The 22,816-nt window shown below is 35.4% G+C and overlaps 1 protein-coding gene across 1 annotated transcript in view; it reads left to right on the forward strand.

Annotated features, from left to right (window-relative positions):
* The window catches only part of SV2C (synaptic vesicle glycoprotein 2C), a 103,376-nt gene that overhangs the window by 26,873 nt on the left and 53,687 nt on the right, over nt 1-22,816 (forward strand). The window contains exon 2 of the mRNA XM_079330246.1: nt 3,094-3,785. Coding sequence (XP_079186372.1) covers nt 3,218-3,785 — 568 coding nt within the window. The 5' untranslated portion in view covers nt 3,094-3,217. The remainder of the gene's footprint in view (nt 1-3,093; nt 3,786-22,816) is intronic.

The following is a 22,816-nucleotide window of genomic DNA, read 5'->3' on the forward strand; positions in this document are numbered from 1 at the left end:
AGGAATAAATATTAGACCAATTGGATTTTTATTTTGTGTATGCATCTTTGAGTGTTTTCACAAAACGTTTTTGTATTTGTTTCCTGAAGGAGTATTTCCGTTTCTGGCAGAAACACTAGTTTCCTGAGATTCTTTTTGTTTTAGCTGAAGAAATTGAATAGGAATTGTGGTTTTTGTTTCAGTGGAAGTCAGCAAACATGTTGGATGAATTGGTTGGTACAAAGGAGAGTATATAGCTAGACTATCATCTCTGCTTTCGCTGTTTTATGCTACTCAGGTAGTCATTAATCCTTAGTCTTTCAGGCTTTCCAGTTACTTACTTGTAGTAATCAGTCCAACATAATTGAAAGGGTGGGAAGCTATCATGCATGGGCTGTAAATTATTCCTCTTTCTACTTATCACCTTAAGGCACAGATTTCAGTTCACTGAGAAAGGAAAGCTGTTAAAAAAAAACAGTATTCAGATTAAGCATTTTGCCTGGAAGCTTAAGTGAGACAGAGAGACATTTCTGATTGCTGCCTAGACAGAAATTTTGCTCTGTCTATCTGCATGTTTTTTGATGGCAGAGTTATGCTCTAATGAGTTTGAACAGGTGAAATTCCTTGTGGATCTACCTGGTTTATCACAAACTTCATCATAAATTCAGTTACTCTTGCAAATTTGTTTTTTTGAGTCTGTTGAACTTATGGGGTAAGTGTACTACAGAAGAGTTTTATCAGCACGGTTTTATCAGTGGTGGCTCTTAGACTCTTCGTTCCTTTGGTATTCCTAAACTGCTTTCTTTGAGATATATATATATTATGTATATGTGTATATAAACACCCTGTAGTAATAAGGAATTTGAAAGCTGGAAACCCTTACTGGAAAAATGAAAAGAAGCAAATATCAGTTTAAGAATTAGACAAATTCAGAGTTTAGGTTAAATGGGTTGCATGGACGCTGTAAAATTATCTAAAATCTAGGAACTGTACTCATTAACACAGAAAAGCACCTGTTAGGAGGTCATGAAGCACTTGAAAGTATCTGTAGAAGGCTTCAGCAGATCCAGTGAATATTTTGATGTATTGCATGTCCACTAACAGCTAGTAAATACCATAGCCACACACAGGTAATGATTGGATTCAGCACGCAAAAGGTAACTTCCATGGAGCACCTTGAAAACAGAAAAGCTGTAATTAGAGAAACTGCCTTGGCATAAAAGATTCACTAGCCTGACCTACTTAAAAGGATCATCATGTACCTAAAGTCGGGCTACAGTTTGCAGTCATAAATATTACATCAGGGCTTTTTTAAGGCTGCACTCCTCTTCCAGTAAATGCTTCAGTTCCCATTAATAGTTGAATAGTGCCATCACATCCAATTTCTCTGAGAAATATTCAAAGTGTATGAAATTAATCTAGAGGAAGATACTACAAATAAAGACTTTTTTCTATAGGTGAATTTCTATTGGAGCAAGGGAAGTATCTTTTAACTTCTAAAGTCATGTCTGTGTGATGGTAAGCTTCCTTTTCTTTTATCAGAAATATATCACATCCTTAGTTTATCTAATGCAGTCTGTAGATTTTCCTATCCCTCAAAAATCAGTCCTAAAATCAGTTCCTTATATCTGGAGTATACATCTGGAGACACTATATGCAATAGAATGAGTAAAAGACAACTTCTCAAAGCCATTCCTTGGTCTTCTCCCATCAAGCTCTGAGGGCAGTTCACACTGCTTTAGAAAGAGTAATAAGATTAGCTTCAGAAATTTCCATCTATTTTTACTCCTGCATCATATCTCCCTGCCTCCTTAGTTGCATTACTGCCATTTTTTCTGAGGTAATGCTGGAAAACAGAACATTAAAATGATCATGGTTAAAAATAACCTTTTCCCCACTCTGAAATCAGGCACGGTTTTCTTAGAAGCACTGCTAAAATATTGTAGCCTACTTTCTCCCAGAGGGGACATTTCTACAATCTGTTGCAGTGTCCAGATTCATACACACACACACACACACACACACTCCCTTTACTTTAGACACATGAGTAATGGTGCAATTTCATAATTGATTTTAGCTGCTCTAACTACTGACTGTTGCCAAAGAGTGATCCTGCATTTCTTCCTTCTGTATGCTTGCATGCTGCATCCATTTCTTTCTCCCCTCCCTAGTGACAGTGCAGATGTGTGGTGAGTTAATTGTCTTGCAGTATGTCTGGAAACTGCACTGAGAGGAGAGGAATGGTTAGTCTTTAGTCTAATAAGCAAAACACTCTTGACTTGTGTCTGTGCTTGTGACCTTGGAGGTACATAAGATGGAAAGCTACAGCAGGGGAGCAGGGAGGAGAGCTGGGGCAAAATGTCTTGGTGCTCTCATGCAGCTTGGTTAGTGGGAACTCATGCTGGACTAACACACTCAGAGATCCATTAGATGATAATGCAAAGTTGCTCCCCTCTGCCCCTATTGTGAGTCTAGATAGGGAAGAAAGGAGTCTGTCTGCAGTTTAGGTACTGGGAATCCCCAAAGCGTGAAAGTGCCACACACTTCTGCCCCATTCCCTGCACTGAATTTTTTAGGGTGGGATTTTGTATTACTAACTCTCAGTGTGAATGCATTGTGCATGCACTGGCCAAATTCAGTCAACTTTAAGACACCAATTCAGATTGGATGAATACTAAGTTGCTGCAAGATTTGTGTTAAATAGAAGGTTATAGAGATATTTCATGGTAATTCACTGAGAGAAAGGTTAGTATTTGTAGCCCTTCCTTACAAAACAGGGTGTTCAAATGGGAAAGGATACTTCAGACAGAGTCAGTTTGTTGCATGATGCATGGAATTGCTTGGTTTCTTTCAGCATAAAACCTGGCATCCAAGACTAGAGAGTAAAAAATTGCAATCTGAACACTGATAGAGATACTAAATTTACCTTCAGCATATTTCCTTGTAACCTGTGGTATTTGTATCTCTGAAGAAAATACAGGCTTTTATATTTGTAGCCGTTTGTATTCTGATGTCCACTACTTAAATGAAGATTGAGATGATTCTGTATCAGTGTATCAGAAGAGGTATCTAAAAATAGTGAAGTATAAGCTTTTTTAATTTTCTGTTTTACAGGTTGAACATTACAGCTTCTCTTGTGCCTGGGCTTTTTCCACTGATGTCCAAAACGCAATAGACATTTCAAACAATATTTAGCAGGTGCCTTTTCAGCTTAACAGCAGTCCTTCTCTGATACAAGATGGAGGACACGTACAAAGACAGGACTTCACTAGTGAAAGGGGCCAAAGATATTGCTAAAGAGGTGAAGAGGCAAGCAGTGAAAAAAGTGAATAAAGCAGTTGACAAAGCCCAGGATGGCTACACACAGAGATCCTACAATCGATTCCAGGATGAGGAAGATGACGATGATTACTATGGCCATGGTGTAGAAGCTAATGATGATGAAGGATCCAGTGAAGCAACTGAAGGACACGATGAAGATGATGAAATTTATGAGGGGGAGTATCAGGGAATCCCCAACATGGGGCAGGGTAAGGATAACATGGTGGCCTTAGGTCAGTCTGTGCGTGATGAGTACAAGGATCGTCATGAACTGGAAACAGAGAGGAAAGCTGATGAGGAAGAGCTAGCACAGCAATATGAATTGATCATACAAGAATGTGGCCATGGTCGTTTCCAGTGGGCCCTCTTCTTTGTGCTAGGAATGGCCCTAATGGCGGATGGAGTTGAAGTGTTTGTGGTTGGATTTGTGTTACCCAGTGCTGAAACAGATATGTGTATACCCAATTCTGGATCAGGATGGCTTGGTAAGTAAAATCTTCATTCTGTCTTTTTGCTATTAAAAGATTTGCTTAGACTAAGACTAAATATGTAATTGTCAACACAGAAGCTGTTATAAAAATAAGTTCATCTTTAATACAAATACAATTATTTAAATTAAAATGAATTGTATTAATTAATAACTTTATTAATATTGTAATTTTATTTTTAGATTATTGTTTTCTTTTTCAGTCAGTAAATGAATCACCAAAGAGAAAAACCTCACTGTAAAACTTAATAAGGAGAGGTACAAAATTTGTTCTCATACACAAGAGTAGATATCCAAATGAACTAAATCTAAAAAAAAATGCAAAACCACAAAACCAGATGGAGAATTGGAGTCCTGCTGAAATAATATAGGTGTAATAAAGAGCAGATGATACAACTGTATGGCAACATTTTCACATATGAACCTTTGCAATGTTGAGGTGAAATTCAATCTGGAAAGTTCAAAAAATTCCGGTGAAATTTGTATCTATTATAGCCTTTCACTCTCTTTGTCTTTGTCTTTAGCCCTTTTATACCAATGACAATTCTCCAGCCATCCAAAAAGAATCCTGTTACTTAGGGTCAGGATGACAGAAGAATGAACAAGAGCCTGGGGTGTATTTTGTGTCTATTCTGTTGATGGGATGGGCCATGTCTCATCCCTTGCCTGTTCCCTCCTGTGTTGTGGGAAACAGGCAGTCTGAGCCAGTCTTGTGTGGCTTGGTGAGAGCAACAGCTGCAATCAGCTCCATGCTGTCTTCCCTGGACATGGGCACACCAGGTAAAACAAGGCTCTCATGGGCCAGGGCTGTGGAGAAGAGTTCTAGAAATGGTTTCCCTAAGAAGCAGGAGGTAGGAACCTGGATAGCTGGGACAGAGCAGGAAATGGAATGTATATTTGTAGAAAAGTGACTTGGGCCTGAAGACTTACAGAAAAGAAAGACTTCTTACTCAACATTTAGAAGTCTTTGTTTTCTAGCAGATGTTCTGCTTGTACCCTCCATCTTTGCAGCACATGGTTATGTTGCAACAGATCTCACTTTAGCTTCAGTTTCCTGACATGTTGATACCTGCAGTTTGGCTCTGGGTTTCAGTGCTGTGGGCTGCAGTCTCCCCCAGTTACATCTCTATGCCTGCCTCCAGGTGACAGAAGCATGAGTGGAAACAGGTGGGGAGTTCTCAGATGATCATGTCCTTTGCATTATTATTTGCCATTTGATCATTTGTTATAAGAACTACTTTGCCTATATGTACAGTGCAGTGATTAAATGTAAAATGGAGGGAAATAAATTTTTAAAGTTTTAATGGTTAAAGAGGCTGAATACATTTAATATGTTTTGTACTGGTTGTTTACATGAAATGCCAACATTGCATGTGTCGTGCTTGGACCTATGAGCTTTCAAGTCTACTTCTTAAAGAAAGATGAGAAGCAAAACCAATGCAAACCTGTATCACTAGATAATTGTCAATGACTCAGTGCAGATAATAACACACAGTGCATCTTAGAAAAGTAGAGAATGCCCAACTTGCTTTGTTAGCATGATTTTTTTCATCTAGTCCTGGCAGTTGACAATATCTTTAAAATTAAAACCTTAATTTTTATAATTTTTGCAATTTTTATATTGCAATTAAATTTATATTATTGAATTTTTATAACTTTTATTTATCTCACCCCTATATTTTAATTACTGGTAAATCTGCTTGTTTTACCACATGTACCCTTCTAAAAAAATGAAACAATCAAAGTTGTCTTTGTTCTCCAGGGCAATAAAATATAAGGCTAATCCCAAATCACCAATTAATTAATATTTCTTTGTATTTTCTACAAAAGTATTCTTTTTAAACAACTGCATTAAGCATTATGGAGGTGTTTGTAATTGGGGATGGGGACCATTGTCCCCACAGTAGTAGTAGGGGACATGAGTATTCACATCCACCTGTTGGGGTTTGACCCATGTCAAGAAGGTTGAGGATTTCCCTGTCACTAGAATTCTCATGATGCTGTCTTGATATGTACTGGAATGACTCTGTAAATGTTTAACTAAATTCAGTACAGAAGCTGTTAAATACCTCATAGTTGTGTGTGTGTGTGTGTGTGTGTGTGTGTGTGTGTGTGTGTGTAAGTGATGCTTGTTGGCAGAATTAAGGCAACAGCTCTGGAAAACTCAGCTGTGCAAGTAATGTATTCTCATGTCTAAAATACAGAAATTGTAATGTATCTGCCTTTTGCAATAATATGAAACCTTTCTAGCCTTTCTATTATGGTATTAGCAAACAAATGATTGTGTACTAAAAGATTAACACACAAAAGCAGGAAAGAATGGAGATAAGCAATTTCTTTCCCAGTGTGTATTGAAGGCATTGCTACACGTGACTCTTTTAGAAATAATTTCACCAAAAAAATATATCTCTTGCCCATTGTTACTAGACATATATCATAAGCTGCAAGTCATCAGCACACTAATGTATGTATGGCTTATAAACAGAGTAGATACACTGCTTGCAGACAGCATAACCTTAATTCCACTGATACAAAATATTAATTTAGCAGTGAATGCTAGTGAAAGCTTTTTTATGTTGTCATAACTGGGCCCTCACAGCCATGCATTTCAATTAATTGCACTTCTTATTTCACCTTATAATTACATCCTAACTGGGGTCTTCCAAGCAGCATAAATCTTTTTTTTCATGATTAGAATTCCATAATCCAGAGGATTCTAATGTTAGAGTATTAAAGTCATTGGACTAATGCTAAGAGCTATAAGGTAAAATAAATACACATACACAATTTTTATCAGGCAATTTTCTGGACTGTCAAGATACACATAAAGAACATCTTAATAGTCTTTGAAAAAGCTTTCATTGATTAGGTTGTAAAAACTGATTTCTCATATATCATGCCATGACAGTTTACTAGGAAATGGGAGCTAATTAAAAACATGTGACAATATTTATTGAGCCTCCCTGTTGCATTTTTTTTTACTTTTTAAAAATTCACTTACATAAGAACAATTTCCCAAAATCCTTCCATATTGACCCTTGCGTGAGCTTGAGATCACTGTTTATGGATCACCAGCAGCATCTCAGAGCCTATAAAGTCACATTATGAGTACTTTTTCATGGAATCATGGAATAGTTTGAATTTAAAAGGACCTTTAAAAGGTCATGCAATCCAAACCCCTGAAATATGCAGGGACAGCTTTAACTAAACCAGGTTGGTCAGAGGTCCGTCCACCTCAATTGTAGAAAAAAATCTGAACATCTCAGGATTTAGTGATTATTTTAAAATATTTTGTTTTTATTTTTACATGTGTAACATTAGGCACTCTTATTCACTGATTGACATCCTTTACAGAGGACAATTGCTCCTCAGTGATTACTAATAGTCTCCCTGGTTTGCTTTGAATTCCTGTGTGATCCTCTGTATGAAGTTTAGATGGAATGATCTCCTGAGAGTGACTAGCCTTCTACTCTGTTCTGTTTTACCATTGTGTTAACCTATGTCAAGACTTTGATACAGGTTCATAGGCAGTACAGTAACAGACCTAGAAATAATTTTTATATGTAAAAGACATTCTTTGCTGGTGAGTCAGCCTGCAAACATTTTCTTCTGTCTAAAAAATAAAAATATTGTGGTAAATCACTGGACTGATAATGCAGGTACTGTGAATATGAATAGCAACAAACAATTTACCTTGGAAATAAAATTATTTTCTGAAATCCCATATTTAGTGCCAAATAATATCTTGATCTAAGGGTTTTTTTTCTGCTTTCTTCTGAATTTAATAATCAAATTTTGTGTAGCATTTGTATAAGGAGGAATATAATTGACATAACTAGGTCTTTTGGGCAGAAGTAGTTCTCAGCCTGGAACAACAGCCTACCAATTCTGCATTGATTACTAACTTGCACATTAGCTGCTTTAATAATAGTGCTACCCATGTCTACTCTGTCTTAAAACCTTCCAAACATAACATGTATAATTCCAATCCACACAGTCCTTTCTATTAACTGGAGATATTCTCTCCAGAGGTTTGGTAGCTGATGCAATGTGCTTATAAACTCTGCTAAGAATACAGAATTATCTCTGAATTTTTCCACCTCATAGTTTAAAGAAGTACTGGCTTGCCAGATCCATGCTATTTAATTTGATTCTGGTTTTGCAATGGTCATTTTCAACAACTTTATAATCGACAAATACCTTCCTTGAAACTTATCAATGATGGATACGAGTCCTTCCATGGGGCAGACCTCTGACTAAAACACATGCTGCAGCTGTTACACTTCAGTAAACTTTGAAAGGAAAAGAGGGTTAAAACTTGTGGATTGTACATAGGCTTGCTCTTTCAAACATGGCCTAGTGTGTAAATTAATTCAGGCAAAATTATATAGCTTAAATTATTTGTTCTCCTGAGATCTGGCAGAAACCTGGAAGCATGTGACAAAAATGTAGGTGAATAAAGGGCTGCACAACCTGAATTTGAAGGGAATCTTTTTAAAATATGCATCTAAATGCCTAGTGGGATTATTTACTGGTTAAGAGATTTGAATTTTAATAGATTGTCACAAAACTGTCCTTATAACACAGCGAGTAAAATGCCTTCTGCTGGTGTAAGTAGTTATCTGTGTATAACATTGCTGTCTTTATTTGTTAAATATTGGTATACATTTTTAGAGATGAATGAGATTTATTGCATGTTACTGCATAAAATACCATGGGAGGAGGTGAGTGTCTTCTGGTTATATTCCAGTTATTAGTGGGATACTGCATTTGTTATGACACAATACACCACAGGTGACATAAAATAAAGGAAACCCAGGCTTTGTTACTCTATTTTTCACTATTATGTTGACCTAGAAATTGTACTCTTAGGCACTTGAAAATTCCAGGGAAAATCCTGGTCTTTTATTATGGAAACCATGTTGAAGGTTTTCTTAAAATTATTTTATACTTCAGGGATAGGGAAAGAGGTTAATATCTAAATTTTTTATGTGGACACTTGGTCAAGGTATAAATTTTATTCAAGGGAGCAGAGATTTCCAAAAAGTTTGGTACTTATATATGATCTGGTATATTTCCACAATAAAAACATCTAGATAAAGAGTTCTTACTGGAGCCATATCAGACATTTGCTTGTGAAGAAATAACAGTAAGAGTCTGTTGCACTTTGAGTTAATAGTAGTAATAAATCTTTAGCAGCAATGGAAACATTTAAAAATAGAGCTGCAGTCATTGAAATGCATTCTAAACATTCCAGAACAAGGATTAATGTCTTATTTCTTCAGAAGGAGATGCCAGAAATACAAATGCCATCATGCATGCTGTTCACCTTTGTACAGTTCAGGTGCCTTGCAAATGACATTATTAAAATCCTTCTACTGCAGTGCTTTTGCCACTTGCCTTCCAAATACAGTTTCTGAGGGAGAAAAATTAAGAGACAGATCCTTATATTTTCCAAGCTGTTACAATATATGAAACGAGTGAAAACAGTGGTTATGTCTGGTTTTGTTTTCTGAGGGGAAAAAGGGAACAGTGGAGGGAATATGCAAAGTAATTTTGTCTGTTATGACCTGGATTAAACCTGTATCACATGGAGCATCATGGACTGTCATGAAACAGGAACTGGGAGCACAGATTTGAACTATTAATGGAAGACAGTGTACTCAGTCCTCTGTGCTGGCACAGGCTCCCACCATAAGGCACTATCTAAGGTGGGTCATTGCTGCCCTCCTTTTCTGAGCATGATGTTGTTCCCAAACCACCTTACTGAAGCCAGTATTAGGAGGGTGGGCAGACCTATTTCAATTGTTTTTCCTCTTTCAGGTTGTTTCTGCATGCAGCTTTACTGGAAGGACCCATAAGGGTTATTGAGTCCAACCCATCATCCTGCTCAGAACAGCCCCAAAAATCACACCTGAGAGCCTGAAAGCTTGAGAGCATTGTCCAAACACCTCTTGAACTCTGTCAGGCTGGTGGTGTGACGGCTATTCTGGGGAGACTCTTGCAGTGCCCAACCATCCTCTGTGAGAGGAACATTTTTATGATATGCAGCCTAAACATCCCCTGGCACAGCTTCATCCTCAGGTCATGTCCCTTGTCACCAGGGAGATCAGTGCCTGCTCCTCTGCTTCCCCTGGAGAGGAAGATGTAGATTGCAATGAGGTCTCCACTCTGACTCTTTCAGGATGCACAGCCCAAGTGACCTCAGCCACTTCTCATAAGGCTTCCTCTCAAGACTCTTTATCATCTTCATTGTCCTGCTTTGCACACTTTCACACTTTCTAATAGTTTATTGCTTTTTTTTTTTTTTTTTTTTTTTTTTTTAATTGTGGCACCCAGAGCTGCCCCCAGCACTGGAGGTGAGGCTGCCCCAGTGCAGAGCAGAGCAGGACAATCCCCTCCCTTGCCTGGCTGGTGATGCTGTCCCTGATGCCCCCCAGGACACAGGTGGCCCTCCTGGCTGCCAGGGCACTGCTGACCCAGGTTCACCTTCTATATCGCTTTCCAAGGTGCTACTGTCTAGCCTTTTGTACATAGAAAACTCAAGTGCATAGAAAACTCAAGTTAAATAATTATTCTTTACTGTTTTCTTCAAATCTGTCTCAGAAATTGAGTTTGTCTAAAATAATCTGAAATCTTTGGGCAGCTTTTTTGCTCATGACAGGTTATTTTCTGGCTGTCCCTATCCCATCACAGATCATTAATTTTACCATTTATGTCACACAAATTTATAGTCCTACAAAAGTGACCAAAAGAAGGAAATGCTTCCCAAAGGAAAAGCCTGAGGGCCGTGTTGATTTCACAAATTTAATTTGGCTGTCGCCTTCACTTTTCCTTCCCTCTCTCAACTACCATGGGATCCCTGGTCGACAATACATCACTTCTTAAATCAATGTGTCAAATACAATTTTTTAGCCAAACGGAACATTTAAAATATCAATGTTCACTCTCTTCCAAGTCTCTATTTCGTTAATTCCAAAGCAGAGCTTAATATAATCTGCAAGCTTTCACATTTTTTGCGTAGCTTTGAATTTTGCATTAAATGCTGAGCTATTAAATGAAACAGAGCATGTATGAGTTTCTTGTCAAGAAGAAGAAATATTTTCTTGGAGAAAGTGTTAATGAACTTCCTTCAGACATGGACCAAACAGTATTTGATGTCTTGGTTGTCACAACTGAGTAAATATTTTCCTAAGCATTTTATCCTTGAATTTAATCAGTCAAGGATTTCTGAGCCTGTCAAAGGTTGACTTGTCATTTTATGTTACACTAGCAGTAGTTGAAGAATTGAAAGAAAATTGTATATTATTATAAAATGCATGTTATGATAGCAACCATTTGAAATAGCTTCTTGTTGCAGACCTTTGGCTTGTTTAAGGGAGTGTCAGTGCTGAAAAATATGCAATAAAAATAATTTTAAAAAATCTGCTCTGGCTGTGTTTTACTGCAGATGTAATTCTTTCCTAGTGATGGATACATCAGTTCTCACTCTACACACTTGTTTCATTTGTTTGAACTATTAGTTTATGATTGTTTCAAATGTATGGAATATCATTACTTTCATAGCTGATGCAGAATCAAAGAGGTGATTATATAATATCAAACAATAAATACTTAGATGAAGAAATAATACAGAGTCACTGCTAGAACAGATAGATGAGTATGACATATGAATTTTTTTTAAAATCTTGCCCTCATGCAAATGCTATTTCAGCAATAGCTATAATAGTAGTTAAAAGTCTGTCCAGGATACTGTGATTTACTGACATTTAAAATAAAGCCTATTTTTTGCATTTAGCCTTATTCATTTTCCAGTGCTTCGTCAGCCTTATACAGAATGAGAAGTCTTGATATAAAGGAACAACATAAATATAAGGTTTTGTAGTTTCACATGCTACTAACAGGCCACAGGAGTCTGGGAGGAGATTTATTACATGGGCAGAACTGTGAGTAATTTAGGTAATGTTTAATGAGAGTAATTACAGATATTTAATTTTTTATCTAGGGAATCTCAGATGTTACACTCAGATCAATTTCACTTACTACTCACTTCTAACTGCTAGCTGGATAGGAACTGCTGACTGGAAAGTGTTGTTCTTTGGCTCTACTAAACCCATGACATGTTTACAGAGCATCTACCAGCCTACTCCAGCTAGAGGGGAAAAAGCCAGGCAGTTTTGATGACACATTACATATGTTGAGTTATTCCTACTTAGCAAGTAAACTTTGCTCAGGATAAACATGTAATGGACAAAATGTTTTCAAAGACTCAGAAAAACCCGTTTAACAGGCAGAAAGGTGTTTTTTTTATAGGCTTTTTGAGAGAATTGCAGGAAGTCAGCAAAATACTATGAGGTAGGAAAATTAAGAAAATGGTGTAAAGCAGAACTGGCATTACATCTATAGTGTTAAAAAGGCCTGCATTTTCAGTGATAGGCAAAGGTGGCTATTTGCAAATTTCTTCATATCAGTCTATCTGGACTGAAATTATTTTCTTTATTCTGGAGAGAAGTGGAGCGTCTTATATAAATTTGAGTGAATATGGATGAATATAACCCATGTGATATGTGACTTTTTTGTGCTGCATATTGCTTTTGTCTGGTGTTTGTCGGACCTGCTCATTTTCACAGAGAACAAGTATTTTCCTAATCCATTAGAATTCAGGGCAATTTTCAAGGCTGGTTCTGAAGTTGCCACTAGCAAGTCATGTTAAATGGGTATTATAAACTGATAGATGCACTCATCTAAAAAATTTTCCATTTAAACATTATAACAGTGCCTTCCAGTGCTATGGTAAATACATAATTAAAAAGCCTGTTTAGCTTCACCAGCACCTGCAGGTGAATTGGCAGCACGCAGAAGATAATTCTGATCCATTATTCTTAATTCTAACACTGGATTATTTACTGTTTCATTGACTCTAAATTGGAAATCAGAAAGAAGACCTGGGATGGAATGTTGTTTTCACTCTCATGCTACTCTGTGCTAGGTGAGGTAGACCAGGCATCTTGTCAGACACTGGAAAATGTGTGTTTCAGATCCTTAATTTTTCAGACCCTTATTAATTTTGGTAATCTGTTTCTGAACAAATTCAGCCTAATTCAATGTCTGTTTCTGGAAGAAAAAAAGTTTGGTTAGGTTTTAGGGTTTTTTTCTTTAATTTAGTTTTGGGTGGGGTTTTTTTGAGTGTAATTTTTCTTTCCCCACCCTTCCAGTTCATCAGAACAATGAGAGTAACAACCACTGTATGGATGGAACCAAATAAAAAGAAGATGTTTTCTCTCATTTACCTCTGCACTGGGATATAGTTACAGAAAAGAGATTTAATGTCTGATTGAACACTGGAGAGTTAAACAATGATTAGCTTAAATATTGAAGAGAGACTACTGAGATTGTAGTTTTGGTAATTTGTTCTTAGTATGATGATTTACTGAATTGGATGCATGCATTATTAATGTAGGTTTTTATGCTTTGGAATTTTTGTTTTAATTCAACACTAATTAAAAGTGAGTGATATTCATGGGTTGTGTTCTGTTTAGGGTCAGAAGCAGGAATAGTTGAATAAGAAATGAATATTCAGGCAATAAAACATGTAGCCAAATGAAGAGTTTTGATATGAAATGAGATGATTAATGTAGATGACTACATGGGCAATTTAAAACTTTAGTGAAATATATCTTTTGGCTTTGAAATTTAATTAATCCTAGCTCATTGCACAGTGCTATGCACTGTTCAAGCATACACAGCATTTATAATCACTCTAATTCTCAGGACTGCCATGGAAGTGCATTTCAAATTGCAAAGTCACACCAATTTCTACCATGACAGGGTCAATTCAGAGATGGACAAAGAGTGCATTGAATTTAGCATCTAAATCTGAGAGCAGAAAAATCCAGAGGAACCTCCACAGTTGCAGTGGGATAGAACAGGAATTAGGGGGGTTAGGACAGCTTAACTAGGCGTGTTTTATCCAAAGCTTGTCTGTTAGGATTTTCTTGCTAGTGCCAGAGGGAATTGTTGGATCAAAGGAGAGGATAATGTGAAAATAGTATGTGCAATGACCTAGGGAATCTGTCAACAGCTTCATGTCATCACCTGAGACTACCTGAGTTTATGTTAATGTCTTTGCTCTATATATTGCATATTGGTAGCTACCATCTTTTAAAATATTGCTTATAAGGGAAGAAAAATACCATGTATCTATTGGTTTTTACTGTTCCATGCTGTTAAAGTTGAATGCCAATTGACTATTTTTGTTGGAAATAGCAAGGAAAATAGTGCCTTAGTATTTTTTTTAATAATGTATCATTGATTTATCTAGCTAAGTAGTATCTGTATGAAATAGTGTGCTGCTGTGTGCTGACATAGTGACTGTCAGTATCCAGTTTATAAATTATTCCAGTGAAGAAATGGAGGAACTCTGATCATTTTTTTTCTGATAAATCTGTTATGGAATAAATAAAAATTATGCTAGCATCTGGTAGGAGACAGTACTTTTTAAAAAGACTTAAGTTATTGGCATGATAGCATTTTAAAAGTAGAAGTGATGATGACAATGTACTGCTGCCTTATCAGAAAATGCAGCTGTGAAGAAAATTCCTCACCCTAGCAAGTAATCTATTACCTGTCACAATCTCTGCAGCTCCTGATCTTCTTCTATTAATTTATTGGTTTATCTAATTTGGATATGAGGATAAGCAGAAGCTGTTATTCATTTTTTCATTACAGTGTTTCAATTAGAATAATGTCTGAGTACACAAGAAGGTGTATTATTAATGAAATAACACTCCAGAACTGTGTATTATTTCATTACTTAAAAAAAGAAGTGTCAGCTTACCTGCTGGTGTAAATTTTAGATCTACTGTAAGGTGAATGTCACTCTAAGGAAAATGAACAGCATACAGAAATGTAGAGCAAGAAAATACGATGTTTTTCAAAATTAACTGATAGTGTAAAGGTCTAGAGCTATATCCACTTGGTCTGCACTAAATATATAAAATAAAACTAGTCTCACTAGCTTAAGGAAGGGAAATTTTGCAGCAGAAAATGCTTCAGGATGGAATTAAATTGAGCCTTATGCCAGAAGCACAACAGGTTGTAAATCTCACAACTGAAGTACAGGAAACAAATCAAAATTAAACATATTAGGCATATACATATAATATCAGGATGCCAGAGCAAACAAAATATTATTAATATTGATTAATATTATAATTAATTATTAATAACAGAATGAAATTGGTGTCAATTATTGTTGTGGACTCATTGATGTTCACATGGAAAGTATTTCTGTTACAGGACTAGAAGAGTTTAGATCAAACATTTGTAGCAATGACTTTTTATTTTTGTGATTTCACTCAGGATGGGTCCACATTGGAGTAGATCCTTGAGACATGCAAGATGTGTTCCTGGGAAAAAAATGAAGTGGTTTAATGTGGTTTGTTTTTTGGATTTTTTTGGGGGTTGATTGTTGCTGTTTTCTTCTTTTTCTTTTTTATTGTGGGGGGGTGGGATGTTGTTTTTGTTCTTGTTTTATTTTGTTTTCTTTATGTATTGGAGAGGATAGAACAGTTCTCACTTCACCTTTCCTTCCAAGAAAAAAAAAATTGTCTCTTTGACCTTTTGACCTTTGGAAGAGCAAGCTGGTCATTTTGGGTGGCCATGACATCAGGTGATTTTTACTGAAGTCTAAATGTTGATTTGATAGGTATTTGTCAGTTCAAAGTGTTGCTGACATAAAATTATGTATTGTCAAATTTTGCCTTGCATTACAATCTTTATGCTTTGTAAATATGGCAGAAATCCTATGCACTTAGTTCCAGTTGTTTTCCAACAATATTGGAGGCTCCATATTGGCTTATATATCTATTTCCCTTTTCAAATTGAGTTGTCTGGAAAATTTGGACTTGATGTTTTAAAAAAGAAAAAAAATGGAAGAAAGCCCCAGTTTTGTGTTCTTTTTAATTTTCATTTAATGTTTTGTACTTTTTTAGGCTGTGTATTTTGTTTTGTATTTGTGAGACTTCTCTATAGCACTATATTACTTGGCTACCTCACAACAATTTGTCTTTTACTAAATCATTCACCAAATTATATTTATGTCTGTCATAGTTTTACAAACGTGTATTTTTTAATTGTTTGATTTTTTTTTCTCATTATCTTAAAATTGATGAAGAGGTTTGCATGAAGAATTGTTGAGTTACTTGCTCTTTTCACTTCTTGTCTATGCTGATCAGATGAGTATGATATTGCTTTTTCTTGGTTTTGCTTTAAGTTCCATTTTCTTGATTTTCATGGTTGAGATTCTCTGTTGCAGCTCATCAGTATTGTTTGAGAACAGGATCATTTTATGTGAACACTGGATAGAGCTCATTTGATTTTTATTTGTGTGGAATTTCTGGTTGGTATTTGACTGAATGTCATCTGATATTTGTAGGCATATTCGAAAGTGGTGCTTGGGTTTGGTGGTTTGTTTTTTTTGTTTCTTTGTTTAGGTTGTTTGGGATTTTTTCCTATTGATAGAGCAGAGGGGCTATTTCTTGTATTGTTTTAAATTGATTGCAGTGAGCTATCAATTTATGAGATGTATTTTCTGTAGTTTCTACATCAGAGGATTTCCCTGAAATGCTTTTTTAATGCAAATACTAAAGAAACGGAGTTTTAGAAATAAATAAATAATTTTTAAAATTTGTTTTAGGTTGAAACAATTTTTTTTAGTTTTTTGCCTTAATGAAAACATTAATGTTTCCATATTGTTCAATGAGTTTAAGAAGAGATGAGCTTGTATTTTCTTTTTCCAGGGATCTCACTGGAACGTAGACTTTTCCTTTTTTTGAGTTTATACCTTTCTTTAGTTATTTTGGAGATAAAGTTGACCTATTTTTACTGACTGTGAAGCATATCCAAAATGTGTTGTGACCTAAGCAGCTAAAAAAATTTGCAAAAGCAAAATGGCTGTCATGCAACTGTTTGACACTTTGGAATTATTACTATTAATTAGAGAGCTGTGCACAGACTTAACTTGCAGTTCAGCTGGAAGTTTCCTTCCCAAGAATCACTACAGCATGATTGGTGCTATAAAAACTTCCATGTTGAGAATGGGGAGCTTCAGTATTCATTTAAAAACAGCTTTATATCTTTCATGTATTTAAACAGAGAAACCCCATTACCCTGATTTCTAAAAATAATTCTAATAATACAAGTGAAACTTGGTTGTTTGTTAATGTATTATAAGCCAAAGAGCAAAACAGCTTCAAAACAGGTGTGTATTAAGAACCTACACTAAAGAATATGACATTTTGTATCAAAGCTTGTCTGCAGTTGTCTTGAAAGGGAAGGCAGGAGGAGTGGATTAGTCTGAAAAGTAGTAATACAGAAAGAGCCTGATATGATGTGGCATTTTGGGGATTTGCATACATTGCATATTATTAGGTAGGATGAGTCATTTAACATCTGAAGTTAAGACACAAAATTATTACTGTGAGAAACAGCTAGCATTTAGATGAAGGAAATCCAAGGCTTGAACTTGCAAAGACTTATGCAAAAGTTTAGTTTTAGTTAATATGGTGTCTGTCTCACATGTTTGTTGGAAAACAGTACCTATCAGCTTTTTCAGATGGCTGGACAAGTTTTTACTTAAACCACTTTGATCCACACATTAAAATTTTGACATTCTATATATATAGAGCTTGTTGTTTCACCACTGCAAGAACCATTTAGAGAAAAAAATAGTCATTACAGAGAAATATTAATTTGTGGCAAGTCTTTATGTATGGGTATGGCAGCCATGGTACAGCTGAGGGGATGAATGACATAATATTAAAAATAAAATGTGAAGATTGAATATACTGAATACATAGATTTTAGACATCCAATGACAGGGGCTGTAGAAAATTTGAGTTCTTTAGTCAATTCTGGAGTTATTACAGCTTTCTTATATTTGTTGTCTTAATGGATAAGTGTTTGCCTTAATTACCTCCCACTGCAAACACTTAATTAGAGGTTATGTTCAACAGTTGCTGTGTGAGTTGCTACTATTTTCCAAGTCTTTTCTGATCAAAGAAACTATTAAAGATTCTAATTAGATAGAGGTCTGAAAGATTGTCATCCTTAAACTCCAAATATACTGTGTTATCAAGTTTAAAACAAAGATAAATCTGGTTATTCTTATATTCATTAAGCTACTTATAGACATTGCAGTATTTCACTATGAATTATATCCTAAAAAATAGCACATGGGAAGATCCTAGTAAAAGTAAATAAAACACTGATTACATTATAAATATTATGAAAATTGTTTTCTTCTTATGGACCTGCATTAGCATCACATTAATACTTGCTTTTTACAACCTATAAATAGTATTTTAATCTTATTTTTAGAGTTGTTTTTATAACATGAGTACTTTTTCTGGCTGTATGAAATGCATTCCTCATTTAGACAAATTACCTAAACAACATAACAGGAAAAAATAACAAAATTCATGCTAGTTTTGTAACTGATTTGTAATGGGTGTGTTAATGCTAAAAGCTAATCAGGGAGTCCCATAGCATCTGAGTCTCTCTATTGCAACAAAGTCTGAGTTTTCTTCCATTGCTGTATTTTTTCTTGATTAGTATACCTACAAACTGATTTCTCAGGAGGTTTTGCCTATCATTCAGATATCAGGATATGAATTACAACAGGTATCATGAATGAAGTTACGGCAATACAAGGAGTAAAACACTGCTGAACTGAACTGAAGTGTCTGGTTATGCATTTAGTGTTATGTCACTGTTTAAATTGCCCATAATGAGTATTTGGATACTGAGGGAGTTCTTGATCAGCTGGTTTGTAAGGCTAAACTCTTTCTAGCAGTCTGAAATAAGCTGTGTGCACATCCATTTAAAAATATCTAGTGTATGCATAGTGTAAAATAATTACAGACTCAGGTTCCATTGTCTGAAGATGATGTGAGTGTGTATTATGTGCATTTGTGCAGTGGGTGAAAATCATCACAGTATGTAAGATTACTGCTGTGGAAGTAAAATACAGGTTTGTTAAAACTTGTCAAAAGAACAATAACAGAGATTGTTTATTTTAGCATGTTTCTTTTCAGCTGCCATCTGCCTTTTCTCAGTGCTTTTCAGTAAATTGACAGTTTTAGATTAAATGTTACTTGTGGGGAAAATACAAAACATATGATACAGATATCATTAGAATATATCTTTAATATCTTTATATTTTAAAATATTTAAACATATGTTCTAATATCAGACTGGATGTCAAACCAGTGTGTTCCTTCCACTGTATTAGCTGATTTCTTTAGAGGCATGAGTGTGCTGTACTAAAAAGAAAAGCTGACAGTCTTGTGATGGGTAGTAGCTGTTCAAAAGGGGAGTATCACCCTCAGCATCACGTGCTAGGTTGTCTTCTACATGCATATATATACAACCATACTGTTTTGGTGATCAGTCTTTAAAGGCAATGAGAAAAGGGTACAAGGTTTGACCAACAACATGGTATTTAATTTTACATATATGAATTTATGCAAAATATAATGTGTGAATTATGAAAAATGTGTGAAATTCAGCGTTATCGACAAGGGATTTATAGTCTGGCTAGTGGCATAACATATAAACAAGAGCTACAAAAGTTGGAAAAGAAATGCTCATGATAACCTGATGACAATAAAATTATCATCTTACCTCATTGGTTACTTGCCTTTGTTGGGTGGTTGTTCAGCTGTTTTACATAATTAGAGTTGTCCTTTGCCATAAGTCACTTTTATGACTTATTGTGAATATTGTTGCAGGGTAAAATCATCTTTAGGAAAAATTTGAAAGTTGAGAGGAAGGACACTTCCTTGACATGATGCAGCAAGGGTTTAAGCTAAAGTTTACAGGGAGGAGAACTTCAATCTATCTCACTCTTAACATTTTGATGCCAGTGCCAACCAGAGACACCCAGAATCTGGAAGATGTTCAGATTCCAGCATTTAGATTAGATAAGGAAGAAACTTATTTATCATTAAGGTAGCCAGGCACTGGAACAAATTGTACAGAGAAGATGAGAATGCACCATCCCTGGAAGTTTTCAAGGCTAGGTTGGATGGGGCTCTGAAAAATCTGGTCTGGTGAGGAGTGTCCCTGTCCATATCAGGGTGGTTGGAAACTCATGGTCTTTAAGGCCCTTCCAACCCAAAGTATTCTATACTTGTATGATTCTTCTACAATAAAGAGAGACAGAAAATACAAAACAGAGTTAAGACAGGAAAATGTACCAAAACATGTATTTTTGGTAGCTGCAATAGGTTCAGGGTGGAAGGGTTGCAGACTAAGGAAAGGGTTTGTGCAAAGACTATGAGACTATTAGGAAAAAATTAGAAGTTACTATAATGGGAAAGAATAAGATAATGCTGCAGCCCAGAGAGCAGCTTATTTATAGCAGCTTATTGACAGGATGAGAATATTATTTTTAGCAGCATCTTTTGAATGCTCTTTAGGAGAATTACATCAGTGTAAGAGTCCAAAACACAATGTACAATGACCAAAGGATTTGTCATCTGAAAGAAAGGTTAATGTTTTTAAATTCAAGATTTGGAAACATTTTTCTTTCATTGCCCAAAGTGTTTTGATATTTTTGTGCATCACAAGGAATATAAATTTGTAAAATTAGGATTATTTGCATAGAAATATTTCAAAGTTATCTCTATAAAGAAATAAAGGGCTATTTAATTTGCCTTCTCTATTTCTGAGTATTAGAATGTTGACCAGGAAAGCCCAACAATTCTTATATGGAAGAGAATGTAATTAATTTCACCGTAAGAATAAAAATTAACTATTTTTTTCCTTTTCAAAATCTGTCTGCTGGCAATGCAGCTATTTGTCTATCTTTGTTACACTCTTGCCACTGCTCTTGACAAGCAAGAAGCAGATCTGTTGGAAGGAGTTCCTAAACTGCTTACGAGCAGTGATCCACCTGCAGCATGGTACAACAACCTTGACCACAGGAAAGATCTTAAAACAGTTGGATGAATATCCTAAGTTACCCACCAGTCTTTGTCTTTTTAGGACAAGAAAATACATTAGCTGTGTGCATTTACAGGAAAATCTCAGCTAGTGGAATAAAATTTCTGATCAGAATGAAAAAGCTATCCCATAAAAGTTTGCTTCTAAACACCTCTAAACTGAAAAAGAATATTGTAATATCTCTCTTCTTCTTGGGCTAAAGAAAGTAAATAAACATGTCTTAGTAATTCTGCAAATTCTGTATTTATCCACGTTATCATCAGTATTCTTTGGTGAAAATCTAAGAACACAGCAATATCTAGAAAATATCCATTAACAGAAGTTATTTTTAGAAGACATTTAACTGTTGTTCTTACAGAGTTTGTTGCTTTGGCAATTCTTCTGCAATGAGCAGCATTGGATCTGTTATCTTGCCCTGAGATTAGATGCAGCTCTGAGAAATCTGATTGAGTGGAAGATTCCCCTACTCATGACAGGGGACTGGAATTTATGGTGGTCTTTAAGGTCCCTTTCAACCTGAACCATTTTATGATTCTGATTCTATAGTCTTGTTAATATTCATTTAACGCAACGTGTATCCTATTTTAAAAATATCCTATTTTAAATTATGTCTCATAAGGAAACAGCTATGGAAACTACTTGTACAAAACAATTTAGGGTGCATAAGACCCTGCAGATGTCAGCACTTCAGATGTTATCATCTTTATTCCAACAACAGAAATACTTAAGAGTAAACTCTACACTGATAAGCATTTTGCCAAGCCCAGGAATTTAAATGGGGTTTTTTTTCCAGCCTCCTTTATCATCCAACTACCTTCTGCAGGGCAAAGATGACTATTTTGGAGGCCAGAATTTCACAGTAATTAGAGTCCAGCAGAGATGCTGGAGAATTTGTCCATTCTTGAGAGTAATCAAAAGGAGACACAAAACAAGGATTTCTAGTATTTTAATTACTTCTAAAAACTTTGTAATTAATTCCTGCTCTGATGAAGATGTAGGAAATAGTAGCAATATGCAGGATATATAAAATCTAACCTGGGAAGTTCAATAAGAAATTAAATGGAAAAAGAATTCCATGTATCAAACAAAATACAGTATTAATGGTTCAGTCCAAAACTTGGGAATTACTCTTTCCTTCTGACAGTCTGCTCAATGTGTTGCAAATCTTTGTCAAATGTTCCACAGGGTGTTTGGAAAGGAAATTATGTACAGTGTGCTAAGATGTGAAAAGTCAAAATGTTAAGTATTTCAACTTACCTTTCTGTGAGAAAGTACATGTGGAAAACACAATTTATGTTAAAAAGGTATCACCCCATTATTATTTTTTGCTATATCATTTTAATAATTGTAGCTGAACTGTGATATATCTGTTCAAAATTATTGGAGGGGGTAACATGATAAAAATACCTCAAATAACAAGAACATTACCATGCTTTTGCTTTGAAAGGACATTGCCTTTTAAAATAAATACACTGAAGTAGGAGGGAGAAAAAAACAATCAAGATGGACGTCTTTGATTCTATAGATCTCAGGTGGAAAGTATTAGTTTTATAATCAGCTTTCTTTAGATTTAGCACATATTATAGCCAGTGATCCAGTGTTTAATCCCCTGCAGAACTCTTCCTATTCTAGATTCTAGAGATATTCACAAAATTGTATCTGTAGGGGTAGTAATAATTTTTTGCAATATTTAACATGAAGTAATTTTAATTCTGAGGAAATAGTGCCATTTTCTAGCCCTATTCAGATTTATTTGCCTACATGTTTATTGTTTTGGCTAGAGGCACCTTGTTCAATATTTATATTAAGCTTCAGTTTAATATTTATATTAAGTGTGTCTGGTAACAGATGACAAAGACAGTAGGAAATCTGTTCTCTCTAGATACATTTGCAAAACTGTGCATATAATTTATACTCAGTGAGAAAGGATAAAATAATCTGTGTACTGTTCTTTTTGTAAATATAGAAGGCTAACTGATTTTGGTATGGTCAATTGTGGTCAATTATGTAGCTCACAAAACA

Source organism: Erithacus rubecula (assembly GCF_903797595.1).
Source record: "Erithacus rubecula genome assembly, chromosome: Z".
NCBI classification, from domain to species: Eukaryota; Metazoa; Chordata; class Aves; order Passeriformes; family Muscicapidae; genus Erithacus; species Erithacus rubecula.